The 16,798-nt window shown below is 42.4% G+C and overlaps 1 protein-coding gene across 6 annotated transcripts in view; it reads left to right on the top strand.

The window, feature by feature from the left end:
- RTKN2 (rhotekin 2) overlaps nucleotides 1-16,798 on the top strand; it is a 49,704-nt gene that overhangs the window by 2,501 nt on the left and 30,405 nt on the right. For 2 of the 6 annotated variants that reach the window (XM_057421591.1, XM_057421588.1), the window contains exon 1: nucleotides 14,358-14,435. The exons of 3 other annotated variants lie outside the window; for them this stretch is intronic. In XM_057421591.1, coding sequence (XP_057277574.1) covers nucleotides 14,397-14,435 — 39 coding nt within the window. In that variant the 5' untranslated portion in view covers nucleotides 14,358-14,396. Of the gene's footprint in view, nucleotides 1-14,357; nucleotides 14,436-15,869; nucleotides 15,987-16,798 lie in introns of those variants that run through there. One more of the 6 variants, XM_057421590.1, reaches the window with a different exon arrangement.

Below are 16,798 nucleotides of genomic sequence, written 5' to 3'. Positions count from 1 at the left end.
TGATGGCTTTGAAAGGAGCCCATTGATCTGCAGCCTGAGCTTGTGGTTTTGGTCAGTTAGATTTGAAATGCAGCAATCATCTAGCCCCAGCAATTCTTCTTTCAAGGTTTCTCAAGGTTTATTTGCACTCTGTTTTGCTGTATTGGGATCCAACTCCTTACCTCTTCAGTTATCTACTACCGATGCTTCCATTTTGATGTTCATTTGTTCTCCCAGCATTCAGAAACATTTTCCCTTTGATGTATCAGTAAGTGTGCATTTACAGTGGAGGATGTATATCAACCATTACATGTCTGAGCTTTATCCCCCGTGATTTAAATCTGGAGTGGGTAGAATCTAACACTATCACTTACACAAAGCCCAAATTTACAGAGCCATAATGTATGACTCAATTCTGAAATTCTGCCAAGTGCTGGGGAGACATTATCCAGTTTATTTGCATGCATCTCTCTCTTTCAAGTTCGCTTTAAACACTTTGCAGTGAGATTTCCAGAAGGATAAAAGTTACTTAAATGAAACCAGCATGTACTAACCTGCCTGGTGCTGCAAGCAAGGTGGAATATTTAGAATATTCAGCTCTTTTTCAGGTAGTGATCTGTATCTGCCGTACTTGGTCTCCTACTTGCAGATTTTGGGTGGCCTCTTCCTATTTTGAAGGTTATTACAAGCTTAAAAATCATGCTTCAAAAGTGAGGTAAATTTTGTTTGGCTGATAATTCCACTTAACATGGCTAGAAAAGGGAGGTTTATAAAATCAGTTTGCTTTTCAAGAATTACCGTAGCTGTTTATCTTCCGATAGTTTTTTCTCATCCTAGACAAGGAAAATAGGTGAGTCAGTTTTGTTTTTACTTGCAGCCGGTTTCCCCTTCAGGCTCACAGTGCTGACATGTTTGTGGGGGCCTTTTTCATGTGGCATATAACTGGATTCACTCTGATCACTTTGGCTGCATTTGGCAGCCTCTCTTTTCCCTTGTTTGTTTACTGGCTTGCTTTGAAAAGGGATGTCAGAAATTTTTGCTTCTCCCATTCACACCAATGCTCCCCACCCAGGTTTTCAGTGTGTGCTCTACCCAGTTTATAGGAGGTATGAATCTGCACAGGTTCTGTTGGTGAAATTATGTACAGGTATATAAAGACAGATGCACACAACTGCACATCTGCTACCACTGCATGCAGATGGGGTTCTGAGTTTGGCTCTGGCAAGTAGCACAGTCTCCCCATTCCACTGTAAAAGCTGTGCCCATAATAAGTATGCCTATTCAGCTCAGTTGGAAGTGCCATGATTTTCTTAGCATTTGAGCATGAACCACAAATGCACATGATAGTTTGAGTTGCTGAAACTTACCTGCTTTTAATATTTATCATCTGCTCTCTGTTTATGGAGAGGATGTAACAAGCAAGCAATGAGTAGTAAAATCTAAGGAAAGGCCTTAGAAACTTGAAAGAAGTATTTTAGTGACTCTTACAGTAATGGTGCCTTAGACTGGGATTCATATTAGCTTTGTGTGCAGATACATTCAGGATACATCAAATGTACAACGAAGTTTATTTTATTGCCACAGGCACTAAGACCCACCCAGTAAGAAAGAGCCTTTCTGTGGTGCGTTTCTAGCATACTGATTGACTAGCACTCTGCTTGTTAAGAGAGTGTAGGGGAAGGAGGAGAACAGGAATGTACAGATTGGGTTTGTATGACTGGTGCTGGTTAGTTGTTGACTGGTGCTGGTTAAGTTGTTGCCTTCTCTTTCTGGGGTGGAGGGGGGTGCTTCAGTCTTATAACTGGAAGTCAATTCTGAAATAAAAAACAAAGTCAAGTCTTTGCTTTCAAATGAGTTTTGTTGTCACAGCAACAAGAGAGGCAGCATGCTGTGAGTGGTTTTGGTCCTGCAGCAGCTTATCCTGCCTAGTTTGCAATTGGCTTGCTGCCTTTCTGTGGACTCTCCAAACTCATTAGTGTTCCCACAGGTAACCCCTGGTAGGAGCTGACTCCAGAAAACTGTTTAGCTTTCCTCTTCTCTACCCTTACTTTTGCATGCTCTTCTGAGTAAAAAAAAGAAAAAAGTGTTCTCTTCTGGGTTGATTTTCACCATTTAGCCCATACCTGGTGAGAGCTGTCAGGTGTGAGATGGCTGCAGGCATATTTTCCAAAAGACAGGAGAAGAGTAGCTGAGGAGGAGTGTCAGCAGTGGGTCTGGCCTGCACTTCAACCATATTGTTTTTTCCTCAAGAAAGAGTTACTTCAGTTAGGAGGATAACCAAAACGTAACTAACACCTCTCCAAAGAGGAGATACTGGGGGGACTTGCCTTCCAACTGAGTTGCTCTTTACTGTGCTTATTTTGGAGGGGAAGAGGAACATACGAAGTTTCCAAAGCCTTTTCCTCAGAGGATGAGAGTCTAAGCTCCAAGTTGTAATGTGCACAAGAATAACCTGGAGCCTTTTAACAAAGCCGTCTTGCTCCTGCTCTTCACACTGGTAACCTTTTGAAATCTTCCACAGTGTAGCAGCACCTCTGGCAACAGCACGGGGACCTGAAGGTCTCGTTCTCAGGGACAAGTGACAGCAGCTGCACAGCGTCAGGGCATCACTGGTGGTGCCAGTGAGGGACAAACCTAGCACAGCCTTCCAACATGGCTGCAACAAACCGAGCTGGCTTAAGCCAGTTCTGTGCAGCATGTGACTTCCTGTTCAGATTTATGCACTGAAAGAAGACAGAACAGAGCAGAGTTGTACAGCAATTGCTCTTCCTAAACCTCTTCCAAATGAAACTCAACCTGCAGCAGAGAGTGGGTCTCTTTTTTTTTTTTTTTTTTTTTTTTTTTTTGGAAGAAGCTGTCCCACTCAAAAAAGACTAAAAAGACAGCAAAAAACATCAGAATGTCTTTAGAGAAAGTTTCTCCCTCCAGTACAGCCTTTCCCTCAGTGGGACTTATTAAAATATAGGCACTTTCTCCAAAGGAAAGGAAAGTACAAAGCACACCATGAAAGCAGAATTTCAAGCTATTTCATTATGCCACCATTCTTTCTGCAATGGACATCGGATGGTAAGGAACATTGCCTTTAAAAGTTCAAACTTCATGCCTTCCAGGAATTATGTGTGAAAAAAATCACACTGATTTCCCAACTGAAAAAAGTGCCCCAAAAGGTTATAAAAAAGCTGAGACTTTCCGTCTTAATTAGCTGCTTTGGTGTATAAGCCTATGCACAGGGATTTTAAAAGTTTTTAATTTACATAAGCAAAGACATAAAAAGAACAGTGTTAAGCTGTGGTGGCAATTCAGTCCTCTGCCATATCCAACCATGTGAGAGAGCAGTTCCAAGCCCTGCGGGAAGCAGTGCTTCCCCTTCCCCTGCTCTGCCGCATGCCTGATATCCAAGCCAGGGACAGAGGGGACTGCTTTTTATGGCAGTATCTTTTGTCAAGGATGTGAGAGCCAGTTGCCTTTAAAGCAAAGGTATTCCCTTCTCCTGGAGTTTGCACCTGGCTTTGAATAGACATATCAGTGTCATAGGGAAAGCACAGCAAGTGTCCATGTTGACGGATGGATCATTTTTCACATCCCATGTGCAAAGGAAGACAATTATCAGGAATGGAAAACAATTATCTGCCTGCAAATACCAAGTAGGGAATTCTCCTGCTGGGCAGGGATGTTATGCTGGTGTATCTATATCAAAGATGTACCCTTGCTATAAGGAACATTCTGAGGAAGAGAGAATTGCATTCTGCAGAAGGGAGAAAGTGTAGCAGAACTATGTTTCACCTCTTTTATGGACAAAAGGTCCCCTAAAGGCCATGTGATAGTAGCTCACATCAGAGTTGCCCAGAATCTGCCTTTAAAGTATAGCTTAACTCAACATAACGTGAAAACAAAGCAGAACAAGCCAATAAACAACACTGAACCAAATAGGCAAAGCCTCCACCTGGTCCTACTGGGACAGACACCATCACATAAGAACACAGAAGAGTATATGGATTTTATCAGATATTTAGAGACAATTTGCTTCTATTCCTCCATGCTCTCTGTTCTTTCCTCTTTTCTGATATTCACACAGCAGTACATTTACTAGTTTGCCTTATGTATAGGTGTCTGGGGGATCAGTTATTGCTGTCCTGGGAGAATGACTGGTAGGCTGGAGGTTCCTGCATCTGGGCAGGAACTGAATGGGGAGAACTAGTGGGGATTTCAAAGTAAGTGGAAAAGGGCTCACTTAAACCAACAGGATTCCTGTATGATGAAGAGAAGAAGAGTACGATCTACAATTAAGGGACAGACTTACAAGTACAGAGCACTTGTCAGTTCCTAAGGGTAGTGAGATGAAACAGTGTGGTTCTTGCTGGTGTTTTTGCTTTGTTGGCGAATGTTCAATATTCATGTCACAGTCAAGTGTCAGCTCAAAGTGGGCAACAAAAGCAACATGGCTGCACACCCCTTCTGAAGTCCTTTGCCTCTTCTGCAACAGGTTGTATGTGTCAAGGACAGAAAACTGTTAGACACAGAGGATAAAATTCACCTGAGCACATGGGGTCAGCCTGAAAGTAAGGCTTTATTTGTCCCTTGTTGCAGCCCTGCTCTTGTCTAAATGATACTTATTGCAGGAGTGTTAGGTGCTAGCTTGCTGCAAAAATAGGCCTCTATTTATATCTTGCGCCAAATGGCCTATGTTAAAACAATGTCTTGTGTAGTGCAAAATGAGTCATGAGTTCATTGTCCCTCAAAGAACAATTTTGTTTTTGTTGTTATAATGAATGCTATCCTTTGCAATTGTTAAATCTGCAGTGTTCAGAGCAAAGTGTTGGATCGTCTTTAGTATTTAAAACTTTGAAGGCACTGTGAGCATGTGAGCAGGTTTAGCTACCAGTTTTATGCTGAAGCTAATGGCGTTCTCATTCAGATATGTATCCTTGGAAAAAATAAGTAAAAGACACAGTCCTTAGGAAATACTGTGCTCTTGCCACTGCCACGTCTGCAATGAAAACCTAGGAACATTTATAATTTAAAAGGTAAGTAACAGCTGCTATGTAAAAAGATTCTTGAGAACAGATGTGTTAGATGTGACTAGATACTTCTAGCTCCATGTGAAGCTGGAAACTGGAACCATGTCTTCACCAAAGGGAAAAAAAAGTATTGTAGGGTGGTGCTTTCTCTTCAGATTTCTTGCGCCCACATGGCTGTTAACTTTATAGACTTTGAAGCCAAGGAGCCTCCCACAGAGAGCAGGAACAGAGCCCAGATTGCTCCCATTCAAATGGGGCTTGCTCCCATCTCCAGATTGACTAATTCCTATGTTAGACTCAAGTGAGCCTTCCCAGCCTGTGAAATTTTACCTGCAGTTTCTCTCGAAAGCTTACATGAAAAGCTACTGTGCTACAAAGGATTCAAGTTACGGCACACTGTCAGCTTCCCTGTTTTGTTGAAACATTTTATCCTAAACTCAGGTTATTTGGTTAGAGCAGTAAGTTTAGTTTAGAAATGCCCAGTGGTAAGACCATTAACAACAAGGGAATGATTTGTCCCCTGCAAAAATCTGAGCCCTTGGAGACACGGCTTGTAGAAGCCTTTATGCTATGGTTGACTTTCTAGACAACTATTGAGGTGACTGCCAGTAAAATTCAGTTGGTGGCATGTAAACCAATATGGTGCCAATTATGCATGAAAGTTATTACCCTAAAATATCAAAGATATAGTTGTTCTCCACCAACTTAGCGGTGCCATGTAGTAAGATAATTTAGAAGGAATACCTAAAAATTTGTGTGACTGGAGTGGTGATGAGAAAAACCTGTTCAGATTATTAATGTGTGCACTGCCTGCATGAAAGCTTCCAACAAAGTTCTGGGTGTTTCAGTGCCTGTTAGTGCCAATTGCCTGTTTAAATCAATTCAGCAAGAGTGTGTACTTGTCTGTGTAGCAGACAGATGTAGCAACACATGTGTGTGAAAAAACATGTTTGGAAGTATGGAGAGAGATGTACATCTGGGGAGAGACTTCGAGTGACACAAGGGGCAGCTGAGGAGCAGCAACCCACTCATGCTTTTCCAAGCTCCCTCCTGGCTTGGTGTTTTAAAGATGGAAGTTGAAACAGCTCTCAAAAAGACTGTATGATACAGCAGGGGTATTTTTAAGAAATTAAGGCTGTAGTATGAAATAGATGAAGTAAAAATAGCCTTCATGTTAGGTAGTGGCTTGCTTTTGTGTTTTCCTTCACAAAATCTAATGCCTGTATATGTAAGTGGGATGACTCAGTTTTGCAGAGATTGTTGATGGATGGGGTCAAGAAAGACATTCCCGAACAGGCAAAGAACAAGAGAAGGCAGAGATTTTAATTTGTTGGTTAAAACTGCCAGTTGCAGACCTTAGTGCACAAAAGCTGTTTGCACATATTTGGGAATTATGTAAAAAGGTGATCCTCTGTGTCCCAGATAACTTCCCCTCTGGGTCTGTGTCAGCTCCTTAAAGAACCTGTTGTGAAAATTTCCCTGCTGTTTGTTGGGTTTTCTTTAAAAAGTCTGGTTATAATTTGATGACACGATACAAACACACGGTTAGAATCAAGTACTAGGAACAGCTTCCTAGCATTCAAATTGTTTTTTAAAGTAAGCAAGTAAATATGTGCATGTAAGTCATGCATGCATCCAGGCAGAACTAGTTATTTTTATTCATCCAAATGAAACTGCTTGTAAAAACATGAGGTGCTATTTATCGTTACCATTATTTATAATTTAAAGTGCTAACAGCGACATGAAGTGTTGCCTCAGCTCATTTAACAGGCCCTGAAATGGTTAGAAGGATAACAGAAATCTCTGACAAACCAACCTCAGTTAAATGTAGTTATTCGTATTTGCTACTCAACTCTGTTTTTTCATAATGGTGAGTAAAAATGGGTCATCTTATTAGCCCCAAAATACTATCATTAGCAGGAAGTGTTTCCATTTCAAATTAAGGAGTACACAGGTGTAGCCCAATGTCATCCTCTCCCCGTGGTTTGACTTCGAGGGGAACTGGAGTAACAGGAAAAAAATAGCTGGACTGGCTTCCTGCAGTGAAATTGTGGTGAGCTTGAAGAAGTTATGCTGCCTGTCACCTCAACTGTGGGGCGTTCTCAGGGCATAGTGCCCTTTGCAAGAAGTTTCTCTCCTTAGATCTTTCTACCTTAGGAAAAAAAGGTATTTTAGTCACTCTTACACATGAACTGTCAATTCTGATCCAACACTGGAGTGATTCAGCAAAAATCATCACCTGTATAAAGACATAGTCTCTGACGCTGGGCTTATTCCCAGGAGCAGCGTTATGTCCCTGAGAAGGGTCCCAGAAACAGCTGTGCTGTAGCAAAAGCGTTTTGTCGCATTATGGCTTTTTGAGGCTTCATGGAGGCAAGTTGTTTCACAGTGCTATTGCACTCTGGGAGGAGAGGGAAGGGCACTGCCTTGCCTCTAGTCACTGCTGGCAGGAGAAAAGCACAGCCAAGTTTGGATGTAGGGGGAAGGTTGGTGGAAACACAGGGACTAGGGATGCTCAGAATGGAAAATAAACTGGAAGTTTTAAAAATTTAAATCCTTTTATCCCCATGGATGTATTTCTTTAAGCACTTGAGTGGATGAACTGCTCAATAGTTTTTCAGTATCTATTTCTGTGAGAAACCAAGCATAATTGCAAGCCAGCTTTTCTTTAAGGACCAGAGGCTTAAAACCTCTTGGTATAAATTTCCAACCACAAATGGTTATTATACTGCTTTAAAAAAGTGCATTAATAGTAATGAGATACTATTTGGTTTTTACTGTGTTATTTTCATGAAATAACATTTGCCTTAATCCTGCTTGTTTTGGCTCTCTCTCTCTCTTGGCCTGATCCATATGACAATTGCTTGTTTATGCAGCAGGTACCTGACTCAGGACTTAGAAAAATGCAGGAAAAACACAGTTTTGTGACAAGACAGGGAGAACTACAGAGCTATAGACAGTTACAGCCCTAACTGTAACTGGGAAAGCTACTGAGACAAACCAGTTGCTTACCAATGAGAAATACTTCTTCAGGCAAAGTGAGAGTTTGAGTAACCTATATATTCCTACCCATGCCCCATTGAATATCCTCCTTGAGATTGGATCAAAACAGTCCAAAAACTGTGTTAAATGCAAAGAAATCGTATTTGAATCACTTGTCCTACCAGACAAGGGATATCATGCCTCAGTTATTTACAACAACAGCTGTTATCTCAAAACATGCCTCAGTAAGGGACAGTTACCACTTAATTCCTTAGCAATGCTGCAATGCAGGGGGAACTTTAATGCCTGTGGCTGCCCAGAGTGCGGCTGATGCTGCTTGGCCTCAAGACCATGTTGCTGTGCCATTTTTCTCTCCCTAGATGTCTGCACTCCAGTACTTGGAAAATCAGACCAGACTACACGCTCACTTCAGGCAGAGACCATTTGCCATGTATTATATTCTGCAGAGATAGTCTAAATTGTATGGGGGAAAAAGAAAAATAAAGAGACCATCTGCAAATACACAGCTTGTATTCACCTTCAGACAAAAAAAAATCTGATGCCAAACCTGACAGCTAACTGGATAATCTCTCCTTCTTCCTGGGAGATTGCTGTCAGAAGCAGGATTAATCTGCTCTGCCAGCAATAGATGGTAGTCCTCTGGCAATCAAAAAGAAGGTGATTTTCTGTCATTACTTTCTCATATAGGAGTTTAGATTTGTTATATTCTCAGTGTACTTACTCCATGTTTCAAATGCAAAATGACAACCCATTAGATGATCCAGTGACATTTCACTTGTCTGTGTAAAATCAGTTAGAAAAATTCGTAACAGACCTGGCCCTAAAACCAGAACTTACGGTTCTCAGTTAGATTCTCCCATGGTACACAATGGTGACCTCCCAAGCAGACTGACCAGGAAACAGCTGGATGCAACCATCTCAATGTATATTTTACATACCAAATGCCACCTGCAGTAAATGCACAAGAAATCAAAGCAGGACTGTATACCCAACAGAGAAATCCTGGTATAAGGGTATGATATGGGAGTGATAGTGTAGAACTTCCAAGAAATCCTTTTTGTACTGAACTTCCCTTTAATATTGAGCTGAAAGGACCTCTCTGAGTTTACTCAGCAGCATCATTTTTGTATGACCATAATTACTCTGTTTATGCAAATGTCCCCTATTAGCAATGGATCTAAGTAGCCAATTTCAACTAACTTTGATGCTGAGAGGCACTGTAGATAATTTTGTTCCTTCAACTGCTGTGGAGATAGGAAGTCACATAAAAAAGAGAGACCATATAAATTTCTAAACTTAGGGAAAGGCTGCAAAACTTATGCTTTGTTAGACACTGTGTCCACATTAAGTGTCTTCTCAGCTGGAAGAAGGCTTCTAGTGAAGCTGTCAATCACCTGTGAGGATCCTTGTCCTCAGGATAATTCCGATGGCGTTGATTCTGTACTTACATGGCAACGACATGTGATTTGGCTTCAAAACCAATGCCCCTGGGCTCCCAAGCAGAAAAAGAGGAATACATGTGACTGGTCTGCCTCAGTAAACCACACTAATGTCTTGTACATGAGCAACTTTAAGACATAGAAGATCATCAAACTGCAGTTTAAAGTCATGTAGTATTTAATTTGACTTTTAAGGTTTTAGGTTTGATCTCAGAAATTGTTTTCCAAATTCATATGGAGATACAGTTTTTTGTAACTTACTGTTATGAAATAGATTTTGAGTGCATTTATCTTATATAGGGTGATTTAGAGAGGCTACAGTAATTCAGTATGGAGGTATTTCAAACAAAGACATTAGGAATATTGGAGGAGCTGGTTTCTGGACACTTTTCTGGAAAAAGGAAAAACAATTCCTTATACTTTTTCAGCCTTTTACAGTTTCTTTTAGAAATCCTACAGGAATGTACAATGATCAACAAAATAGTTCCTTGAAGCACCTGGTATCAATGTTTTATTGATAGCGTCATGCAGAGACATGGCCCCGGTGCAATCTGGAGCACCAGAGCAGTTGAAGGAGAACTGCAGAATATTAAAAACCCTTGAGGAGAAGATGAGCAAGCTCTCAGGGTAAAATTAATCTGAAAACACCTGAAATAATGAGAGTTTACTCTAAGCTATTCTGGCTTCTGTGTCTAATTATCAGAGAAAGATAAGGATGATGCATCCTAGCTAATTTGGGCATCCACATGTTTTAAGCTGTCATCTTTAATGACTGACTCCATGACTACCTTAGAGAAGATAGCTACTTAACAGTGCTCAGTTAAGTAAAATAAAGCCTACAAACCTTTCTCTTGTTGTTGCTTTTGCCTTGATAGGGTTAGGTTTTAGCTCACTGTCATTGAACAGATGACTAATTTTCACCTTATCGAAACTGAATCACAAGCACATGGTAGTAAGGTAGTTACCCATATTTAATGTTTTGTAGGATTACACCTTGACCTTCTGCCACAGAAGTGGAATGGAAAGACTTCAACTGACCTCAGCAGGCTGAAATGAAGAAATAAGTTAACAAGGTTTATCATTTTGCCTTTAACTTACCCCTAGCTTAAGCTTAGGTACCCCTAAGCATTCAGGTAAACAGCCTAATTCTAGAGTCTCTGCCCATTTAACCAAGCTATAATGGTCATACGTCATGGTAATAAAAATCAGTGGCAATCAATGGGAACAATTTGGTTTTCAGTTTAAAATTAAAGAAGTAGAAGGCAGTTATAGAAATCCTTTCAAATTCTTTTCCATGTGTCCAGTACAAACCTTCATATATTTCCACTTAGGATAAATCTGAATAGGAACTGAATAGATTTCTACTGGCACACTCTGATGATATTCAAGGAGTAGGTGTAGCAAGCTGTGGGAACTAAAAAATTAAGAAAAATACTGCAGTGCTGTCAAGAGTAGGTGTAGACATTTTGTACCTGCTAAACCAAAATGATGGGCCTAACATTTAAAATAATATGCTGATGTAACACTCAAGCAGAATAGTGATTTAGATAGACAATGATCTTTCCTCTGCTATCCAATTTCCCTAATACTAGAAGGAAGCCAAATGGTTTGCAATGCAAATAAAAGAATAGTGTGAAGGTGTGATTCATCTGAAAAAAATTTTTCACTTGAGAAACCCCAGGATGCAGGATACAGATCCCCTGCTTAATTCACCCTACCCGCTTCTGGCTTCTCTGCACTAGTGAAGCAGTGACTGCGCAGGTTTTAAATTGTTTTGTGGGCTGTGCCTTGTGTTTCTTTGCCCCATGGCGAAGGCTTGGCTGGAGAAGAATACACAGTTACAATGCTTCCTTTTTTATTGCTGCTGTCTGGTGGGACTGCTCTTAAATTAGGGAGCAGAATAGTTGCTAGTTTAATCCCAAATCTCTGAATAATGTAGATGGCATAAATTCTTCTTCATTTCTACTTTGGATGTGTGCTCCAAAGGCAGGACAGCGTACCTGGAGTTAGACTTCATATGCCTAGAGAACTTCTCGCATGGTATAATGCCTGCAGAAATGCCACTTAAAGCCTAAGCCTCATGTTCCCTTAGGAGAAAGGACTAGAAGTTTGGTGAAATGTTTAATTTTTTAGTTAAGCATTTGACAGATCAAGTGAATTACGAAGCTTGATTTTATAGAGAAAAAACTGAATGTCTTTAGGAAGTGAATGCAAAGAAGGACCAAAGCAGAAGCAGGTGCAAGAGTGTGAAAAGCAGATTTTGCAGTAACATATTTCTAATGTAGTGGAAAACTGGGCATTTGAACTAGCTAAAGAGCAGATATGCACTGAGCTTGAGAAGATACTATTCAAGTTAATTAGGGCTGAGTCCTACACATTTAACTCCCACTGATTTCTTAAGGGTTCCAATTCAAGTCAATGTCAGTAAAAATGTGTAAGGGCTGCAGGCACGGCTCTTTATGCTGTTAGTAGTCACATTGTGGGACTTATTAAGACTAGGATTTTTTGAACAGACTGTACTGCAAAACCATGCTAATTAGCATCTAAAATTCTTGGAAAGCTGCCACAGATTCCTGGGAGCTGTCTACACCACCAGCAAAGATGGCTTTAGAGATGCTGATTGCCTGAAATAGGTTGGGGCATAACTTGTCCTTTTGCAGTGATACTTTACTGCATCCATGGTAGCCACCCTGGCTTTTAACAAAGTCCTTTTGGTGCACACCTGAGACAGCTGTTCTCACAGAGAGGAGTGCTTCTGGAAAACTTGCACCAGTGGTTTGTTCTAGTCTAATCTGGAGTGATGAACCACTTGGGGGGGAAGTGTTTCAGTGTCTTTTTCATATATTGTATTACTTTTCTGTGGCAGCACACTATCTTGTGAGTTGATGAATGGATTTTGGTATCACAGGTATTCTTTCCTTATTTGTTTATGGTAAGGCTATAATTTCCAGGTACTCCCCATAGTTTACATAAAGCTCAGTCATTGATACTTGCTGAGACTGGAGCTCCTCCTCGCTTACTTTTGTCAAACATTGATTCAGCAATAATGCAGTTCAGTTAACTTGAAACATTCAAGTGTTTGGTTTCAATTTCAGGAATGGTCTCTCCAAGACATGTTCCTGTTTCTAGTTTTCCTCTGTAGACCAGAAAATTATTTGGAATTTTTTGAGGCTCAAATCCCATGCCTGACTGATTCAGGAGAGGTCAGATCTCACCTTCAGATGTATGCCTTACTGTGAGGCAAAAGTGTACTCTGCTTTTGCGTCTCCTGTTCTCCCCTCTTTTGATGGGTCTCTTGATGTGTCTGAAACCCTGAACTCTAGCAGAGATGAGAACGTGAGGCTTCTGCTAGGATTTATGAAGCACCAGGATTACATTCAATCTGCCTCAAACCCACTCTTTGATACCTTGACTGTCCACACACAGCTTGTAAGGATCATACCTTGAATAAGCAAAAGCCTTTTGGCTTCCTGACAGGATTTCTCCACTGGATGTAGTGCAGAAAGACTTCTTTTGGGAAAGCTGCAGTAGCTAAAGAACAGGGGGGAGTATCTAAAAATGGGAAAAACTGTAGTGTCTCTAAATATATAACCTAGGGTAGGGCTTCCCAGCTGTAGCATGCGTCCTGCCAGTGGTATGAAGAAGACTTCATCATGGTATGAAGGTATTTAACAAATATCAGAATGCCTCCTTACCCTCAGGAACGTGGCCCAAGATGGAAACAGGAACTGCTGAACAGCTGCTGCTGCTGTCTCTGCCCTGAGGTGAGACTCAAATGCTGTGAAGGGCAGCATAGCTCTCTGTCCTCTGCATTCCACCAAGGAATACACACATTTGGTCCAGAAGTTCATGATTTTCCTTGAAGGCTAGCCCCCTGCATTTGTGCCCTGGCTGTGAATGCCAGGGGGCAAGCAGAGATGCCAGGATGTGAAATCCTGATTAAGAAAAGAGGCTTTTCAAATCTTCCCTTCTAACTTCATTCTCTTATATTTTAAATAAGCATATGTTAGCCAGGAGACTTCTGTCTTCTGTGGAAAGCTGTTAGCAACACTGTGTATCTCACTTGTTCCAGCACATTCACTTCTTGCAAATGTTGACAACCATGTGTGAAGTGACAAGGATCTGTATTTGTGACCATCACCCACCGAGGAAGAATTCAGCGAGGAAAGCCACAAAATCAGGGATGAGGCATGGATGGAAGACATAATTTTGGCTCATTTGCTGTATGTGCTGAAGACAACCAGACCTGCAGAACTGGAAGCAGACAAGAGAGATGGCTCCTATTCCTCTCCAGTCAATCCAGCGAATAATTCGCGCACTTTTATTTTAATCTATAATAGTGTAATATACTTTCCACAATCCGTGCTATTAGCTCAGCTATTGAAGTACCATCATATTAAAGATGCATAATTAAGTGAACTCTAGAAACCCCAGAACATGGTTAAAAATTCATGGCTGGTTTCAGAGCAGGAGTGGCTGCGTACGGAGCTGCCGATAGGTGAGCGGCTCTGAGGCTCTCCTTCCCGCTCCTTTGAAGCACATTCATCAGAGAGAAGTGGCATCGGCCTATTTCAGAAAAGTACATCAGCGGAGAACAAAGCAGCAGGGAGCCGAGAAAGGTATTGTGGTGGTATGTCAATATACACACGGTATGATTCAGCACTCCGGCTACATAACTGGGAGTTAGTACCACCACCACTATCGGTTACAGCCAATACTGAATCTCCGCAGCTCCCCTCAGCACCTGGGCGCTGCCCGCTCGAGAAGCAAGGGAGCGGATCAAGAACCCTCTCCGTGCCCGTTCCCACGGGCGGCTCTGTCGCGCTGCTGTCGCGCGTGGGTTGCCGAGGCGCCGCAAAACGCGGCTCTCCCCGAGCTCCCCTAGGGAAGTGGGCGGGACCGCGGCGGCCGTTGCGGAGGGCGGGAGTTTTGAACGGCGGCAGCGCCGGGGAGCAGGATGCGGCGGCTCGTGCTGGGCGTCGGTAGCGAGGAGCCGGTGAGCGCGGGCGTTCTGCACCCTGTGCGCGGGCGACGGCGGCGGGAGAGTGGGACGGGAGGGGCGGCGCCGGGGGGACAGGGTGATCGCCCGCGACCCTTCGCCGCGAGGCCCGGCGCAGGTGCCGTCCGTAACGGCTCGGGCCGACGAGCGCCTCCTTCCGCTACAAGCGGACTGCGGCCCGCAACAGCTCCGAGGGTGGCTCTCGGTGGGCAGAGGCCTGCGCTACTGCCGAGCTCGGCGTGTCCCTTCCGGCAGTGGTCTGCACGTGGGGCTGGAGCATGGCCCCTGTGGCAGCCGACCCCCGCGGTGCCGGGGTGTCGCGGCACATCAGTCCTTCAGTGGAGGTGTGCAGGTCGGTGAGGGCACGGCCTATGCTGGGGAAGCTGCCGGATGGCTGTCCGGACAGAGGTGATGCTGCCTTGGGGGTGAGCTCCTCTGCGCACCCTGCTCGGGCTCGGAGTGTGAAGCTGATCCCTTCTAGCTCCTTAATCTTTTAGCCATTGATTTTCCTATTCACAAGGGTTTTCTGAAACATCGAATCACTTAAAAACCTGAATTAGTTGCACTCAACTGTATCTGTAAGGCTACTGCTATGAATTGTGACAAATATTCGTTCCTGTGTCTAGCTAGAAAAGGCCCTGAGCTAGTATCTTGCCTTCATACTCTGTTTTAGAAGAATACTTGCTGCCTGACCACTTGCATATTTTAAATAAATATAATAGACCTGTAGGGCTTAGATGTAAGCCACAGTCTTAATAAATCAGAAGTGTACTTTGGAATAAGATTCTGAAAGCTTGTTTTTAAGATATTAATTAAATAAAGTAAGATTTCAATCTGTCCAGCCTTCGGTAGTATCCGTAGTTTTTTTCTTAGTTGTTGGATTTTTTTGTTGCTGTTGATTTGTGACTCCACCACTGTGTAAAACTGACAATCCTTGAAATTTTTTTATATCCTAGGTACACTTAGGTGGGGAATACCTAGACTCTTCCTGAAAGTATTGATTAGGCAGTTCCTGAGTGTGGGGCTGAAAATCTCAACAACTGTTAGTAATCTTGTCTGGGTTATGCTGCTACTGGTGGGGGAAGGATGGAGACCACAAGGGAAATGGTGCCTTACTAGACAGCATATGGCAAAACAGTGCTGCGTCATTCCTTGAGTCCAGATGGAGTGCTTATATTTTTAGAAGGAACTGAAAACAAAACCAAAAAAAAAAAGCTGACCAATTTATTCAGTTTTTGGTTTGGTTTTTTTTTTTTTTTTTTGGTAGACATGGAGAACATCATGTGCTTCAAATCAGGCTGCTAAGTCATTCCTTCAGATGAGATTTATATCATGCAATTACTTCAGCTATGGTCCAACAACCATTCAATGCTAGTCCCGATATGTGGAGATGCCCTGACCTATGAGAGTTTACCTCCTCACCATAGTTACATACCAGGTGATAAACCTGGAGAGGAGCCACAGCCTGTACTGGGTCAGTTCAGAGGCCTATTGCCCTGGGAAATCTTAGGGGGAAGTACTGTTTTACTCTTCTGAAATGAAATTCAGGTTTGTAACAGCTGATGTATTAGTAGTTTAGGCTTAAAGAACGGGTAATTATTTCTTGGGGGCAGGTGTGAGCCTTGCTTAGCTTTCCATAGCTGTGTAAGATTTGACTTGGAATAAAAGAAGATTGATAAAAGCTATTTGCTTCCCTTCAGGGACCAGTGCTGAGAAAAAGTATGGATAGGGAAGCAGATGCTGGGGATGTGGAGGTGTTGGTGCGTTGTTTTATCCTGCACTGGTTTGAACATGGAAGAAGCACTTTATCCTGCACAAGGATGCTGGGGAGGGACTCTTCACTAGGGACTGTAGTGATAGGACAAGGGGTTAATGGGTTAAAACTTAAACAGGGGAGGTTTAGACTGGATATAAGGAAGAAGTTCTTTACTGTGAGGGTGGTGAGGCACTGGAACAGGTTGCCCAAAAAAGTGGTAAATGCTCCATCCCTGGCAGTGTTCAAGGTCAGGTTGAACAGAGCCTTGAGTGACATGGTTTAGTTGGGAGGCGTCCCTGCCCATGGCAAGGGCTTGGAACTAGATGATCTTAAAGTCCTTTCCAACCCAAACCTTTCAATGAGTCTATGACCGTGTCACCAAGTAGGGTGAGATGCTTGTGTGGTGTTGAAGCTACCACAGCTGTCTGGCTTTCAGTTCACAGCCTGAAACAGTCAAATATTACGATATTATATTTTTTTTTCTTTTGCTTCCTGTGTTGCCCAAATTTTGTATCAACCAGAAGTGAAAAAAGCCCATTTTTTAAAAAAAAAAAAAACTTTTTAAGATGGTCAGAGAAGTAATGAGATTGAATTTCTGATATTT

The sequence above is a fragment of the Pezoporus wallicus genome, unplaced genomic scaffold, assembly GCF_028554395.1.
Source record: "Pezoporus wallicus isolate ANWC-B61680 ecotype Strahan unplaced genomic scaffold, APGP_CSIRO_Pwel_v1 contig_4816, whole genome shotgun sequence".
In the NCBI taxonomy this organism is placed as follows: Eukaryota; Metazoa; Chordata; class Aves; order Psittaciformes; family Psittacidae; genus Pezoporus; species Pezoporus wallicus.
The sequence above is the reverse complement of the archived record's forward strand: the minus strand, read 5'-3'. Positions and strand labels throughout refer to the sequence as shown.